Here is a 4,911-nt window from a genome sequence, read left to right as displayed (position 1 = left end):
CCTCCCTCACCTGCCCAAGTTTGATTTCTTATAAAGGTAGTAATAAGAAAAAGTATAAACTTTCCTGCAAATTATTGTAAAACTTGATTCTCCACATCTTATGGGGCAAATAGATTTCAAACATGTTCTGTGGATATGCTTATATTTGTTTTGGTTGTCTTGATATGGCAGCAATATTTAGAAAACATAAGTTATATTTAAGGTAAATTAATAAGATTGAGAGGTAGTTGCTTCAGATAGTAAAACATGAGCAAATGTCTTTTTGAAAGAACCTCGGAGTTTGAAATGCGCAGGAGTGAACACGGACAGGCAGAGCAGAGATGCTAACTGTGGCGGGGACCCCGAGGGAATCCTGTCTCCCGTCCTCGCCTGGTGGGGCTTCTCTGCTCTGGGGTCAGGGCCTCAAGCTGGTTCCCGTGGACGCGGGCGTGTTTCCTGAGACACGGTGCGGGTTCAGCACCTTGTCTGGCTGCTAATAGCACTATCGATCCGACGGCCTCATAACATCTTTGTGAAACCTTTGTGGAGTTTCAGTTTTGCGAATAGTCTTTTGGGGGTAGGGTGACTGCAGTGATATGTTTCCCACGTCGTAAATTGGGACACAGGACAAATTATTTGAAATAAAAACGGTCCTGAGAAGTTCAAAGTGCATATGTAATGTGAGGTGAGGAAAGAAGGGGACAAAGATATTTCACAGAACTGAGGGGATTGGCAGTTGGGCTGCTTCTGGCCACTGGGAGGTGCGTGCTGGTGCTGCCGCGAAGGGCACGGTCCTGGGACGTGGTTGAGTAGTTTGGTTATTTGACACGTAAATCTCTTGGAAGCTACTGTATTACTTGGGAGATTGATTTGATTAACGTAGGTAATATTTTAATTACAGGGTGTAAGACTACCTCCCAAACTGAAACAAAATGAAGTCACTAATACCCAGCCTTCTTCTAAAAGAGCCAGGTATGGATCATAACCTAACTTTCTGCATGGTTGGCTGTCTTTCACAGGTCCGTTTTGGAAAATTGTGGCGATTAGGGAAAGTTTCTGAAAATTTTCACAATAAATAGGGTTTGAAAGCATTTACTTTTTGCTTCACAGCTCTATTGTGGTAGGTCTCATTTTATTGCTGAAGACAGTTTATAATGACATAGGCTACTATATTTGTATTTTTTATTTGAAAAATTTTGAGTCTTTTTTTTTTAAGAAACTCTGGTGAACCTCCCTTCACCTCCCCCCCACCTCCCACTATGTAAAATAGAAGTTGCTGTGGCGGAAGTGGGATGGGGAGTCTAGAACCAGCTCAGAGGCACCCCTTGGAGCCCCAGCCCCAGGGCCGTGCCGAAGAAGCCCTGCCCTGCGTGCCGAGAGTGGAGTCTTCCTAGCTGTGCTTCTCGGATCTGCCAGAGCTCGATGGGGACCCAGGAGCATCAGCCACGGTGTGAAAGAGGATCCAAGATCCCTTTGGAACGTCGTGTGCACCACACCTATGTGTCATGTTTGGCTTGGGGTGCGCAGATTTAGATGCGTATCGTGTGGTCTCATCCGGAAAAGACATGGCTGGCCAACACTAGGCAATAATGAATCCCTGCCGTGTAATTAGTAAGGCATAGCAAATGCAGGGGCACACCAAGGGAGCTTTGTTCTCCATCTTGACTCTAGAAAACTCTTATTTCCCAGCCATACCTGGTGAATGCAGCTGCTTGGCTTGTCTTTGCAGGGGCCGGTTTCCTTATCTTTCCCTTCTTCCCTTCCCTGCATACAGAGCACAAACTGAACTGTCGACTTTTGTAGTGAAATCCTAATTGTGTGATATTTTTTAAGGCTGTGATCAAATTGCCATGAATAAATTTTAAAATAAAAATTTCCCAGACTGTCTCGTTTAAATATAAGCTAAAAAATAAGATTTGAAAAAAGGAAATGTAAAAAACCAAGAGGTTTAATTTGAAATGTATGCTTGAGTAAAACAGCTTGTTTTATACCTTCTGGTAGAAGACAGAGGGCTAGAATTAAAAAGATACCGGAAGCTCTCAGGACATCCCTCTTGGCTGACTTGTATTGATTGTGAACGTGCGGACGAGGAGTGGCCCAAGTCACCAGTGTTGTTTTTAAAGCTTGATATAAAAAATGAAAAGCAGCCATTATAATTCTGTTTAAACTAGCAAAATCAGGGAAATGTAGAAACCAATGCTAATATTTGCTTTCTTTTTAAAGCCAATTTAAAAAAATTAATTGGGAGGGATTGATGAAGAAGAGAATATTGATCTTAACTGAAAGTGAATTAGGTGCTTCCCTTGGAGGTCTCAGGTGTAGTCTTTTTGAGGGGGTGACTTTGTGTAAATGGGAAAGGACAGGTAGCTCCTTTTTCCTTTAAGAATAAAAACCACACACACTTAAAGCTATAAAAGCTTGTTAAACCATTGGAATCCCTTGTTTTCTAGAGAGTATTTTTACTGTAAGTAAATAATGAAATCATTGCTACTTTGTGTCTTTTGCAGAATTGAAGACATCCCACCTCCCACCAGGAAGCTCACCCCAGAATTGACCCCCTTTGTGCTTTTCACTGGATTTGAGCCTGTCCAAGTGCAGCAGTATATCAAGGTGAAGCTTCGTTCTACTGCATATTAGGGTTTTGAGCAGTGGCCCTTTCTGTTTGTGTTCACGTTAGGCAGCAGGTCATTAAACTTCCACGTAGTCAGCAATGTCTCCTTGCAGCAGTCGTTAGTGTGCTGGTGATGACTAGTCATCGAGTGTTTGATGACCTCCTGCCCTGTTGTTGCTATCATGTCGTACTTAGATACTTGCGTTCTCATCAGTGTAGGCCAGGAACCCTTTCTGTATGAACTGCAGGGCTGCACGTGTGTCATTCTAGCCTAAAAGAGGACTGCTCCTCTTCAAGTTCTCTGATCGAAACACAGTCTACCCAGAATGAGTTTTCTTGGGTAGAGCGAGGCCAAAGGGGTTTCCATATTTGTTAGATGATGAATGGAGGCAGATTTTAAATATTTTTTATGAAATAACAGCCCAACAGCTGATGGGATTTTGTTTTGCTACTTTTTTCTGTACGGGGAGGGTGGTTAAGAGTGTAAGTTGACCTATATCATGTTGGATTCATACATTTTATTCCTTCTTTTTTTTTAAGAAAAAGAAGCAATTATAAATGCCACTATTACAAATTTAGTGCAATTTTATTTTTCTACCTTTAAAATATGAGGGTTTTTTAATAAGAGGTCATTTTTTTTAATATGTCTTAGTCAATTTTTATGCCATCATTTTTTAAAATGGAGATAGTGTGTTCGCGCACCTCACTAACACCAGTGTCAGCTTAGACAGTCCGGGCGAGTTCGCTCTTTGTGAAGTGAGCTGCATCATTCTTGCATCATTTTACCTATTCGTGGAGATGTGTTCTTGATGTCTGGAGAATGTATGTCTTCATCTTTATCTGTGTGGAAATGACTGTAGAAATGTAAGCGATAAATCTAACTTTTATTTTTCTCCTGTAGTCTCGTAGTACCTGTCGTACTGTTTTCTGGCTGAGAATTACATTCACGTGCTTTGTTTCCGTCTGTGTTGCGCCCTGTTGATGCGGCTCCATGGAAGCTCAGCCTTTTCATGTCTGACTGTGTTTGCGACCCGCAGAAGCTCTACATTCTTGGTGGGGAGGTTGCCGAGTCTGCGCAGAAGTGCACACACCTCATTGCTAGCAAGGTGACGCGCACAGTGAAGTTCCTGACGGCCATTTCTGTAGTGAAGCACATAGTAACACCGGAGTGGCTAGAAGAATGCTTCAAGTGTCAGAAATTCATTGGTGAGTAGCAGCATCAGTGTCTTTGTTTTAATGTCAGATAAACTTTGATTTTTTAAAAAATTTATCTCCATTTTTATCCCAACAAACATCTATATAAAGGATGGGGGTTTTTTTCCTTATATTAATATACCTGGATGGTTTTAGAACCTTGCTAAGTATAAAATGATTATAAATTATAAATGGTTTTTTTCTCCATAGAAGCCATAATAGCCAAGACAAATGGGCACCTTCACGGTCCTGCATAGCAGTGGTTTCACCCTTTATCTGCAGGGTTGATGTCCCCAGTTTATCGTCTAGGCCAGGCACCTTTTACCTTCCCCAGGTGTGTTCTTAGTCCTCACCTGGTCCCTTGTCTGGAGGGAGCAAGTGCAGAGGCACGCGCCCTCACGCCGAGCTTCGCCACGTTCTCAGTTTTATTTCTCACTTGTTCTTTGTGCCCTAACCACACTGGCACTAAAACTGAACTCCTTGGCTACCCTGTTGTGTCGTGATAATATTTATTACCCCCCTGATTTAAGGCATCTACGTATTTGTGTTTCTGTGCTAGTGGTTTGCCCTGTATGACCATGTTCTCACACTTTCTCACCTGTGCTCACCTTGCTCTTTGCCCCTTAAGCAGAATGGTTAGCTCCGAAGGATGAGAGCAAGGTGTGTGGCCCCGGGGCAAGCCAGGCCTGCAGGGACAGGACTCATCCCCACTAGCATCAGCTCTTCTGTCTAAACTAACCTTATTTATCCTTTAATGGGTATAAGTTGACATTAAATCAGTCTTGTTAAATTAAAATATTTTAGATCCATGCTATTTTCTTGGCCACTAGTGTTCAAACATAATTCATGTTTATGTAAATAAATAAAAGGTGTATATATTTTTAAAGTTCATGTAGTCTAATTTTGCATATGAGAAGTTAAGATTTAGAGAAATAAATATACTTAAGATTGCTGTTTATAGCAAAGCTAGAACCAAACTTAAAATTTCATGATTCTATATCTAAGGCAATAAAACATAGGAAAGAATAAATCATTAATGTAAAGAAAAAAACAAAGTCTTCAAGTACAGTGTTGAGGCAGTTGTTGTTATTCACAGCAGCATGTTCTGTACAGTTGCTGCAGATGCG

At 41.5% G+C, this 4,911-nt stretch overlaps 1 protein-coding gene across 1 annotated transcript in view; it reads left to right on the top strand.

Moving 5' to 3' along the window:
* PAXIP1 (PAX interacting (with transcription-activation domain) protein 1) overlaps positions 1-4,911 on the top strand; it is a 53,087-nt gene that overhangs the window by 40,688 nt on the left and 7,488 nt on the right. Inside the window, exons 13-15 of the mRNA XM_012654144.1 lie at positions 881-951; positions 2,487-2,589; positions 3,628-3,796. Of these exons, the coding sequence (XP_012509598.1) occupies positions 881-951; positions 2,487-2,589; positions 3,628-3,796 (343 nt within the window). The remainder of the gene's footprint in view (positions 1-880; positions 952-2,486; positions 2,590-3,627; positions 3,797-4,911) is intronic.

The sequence above is a fragment of the Propithecus coquereli genome, unplaced genomic scaffold (assembly GCF_000956105.1).
Source record: "Propithecus coquereli isolate 6110/MARCELLA unplaced genomic scaffold, Pcoq_1.0 Scaffold439, whole genome shotgun sequence".
NCBI classification, from domain to species: domain Eukaryota; kingdom Metazoa; phylum Chordata; class Mammalia; order Primates; family Indriidae; genus Propithecus; species Propithecus coquereli.
The sequence above is the reverse complement of the archived record's forward strand: the minus strand, read 5'-3'. Positions and strand labels throughout refer to the sequence as shown.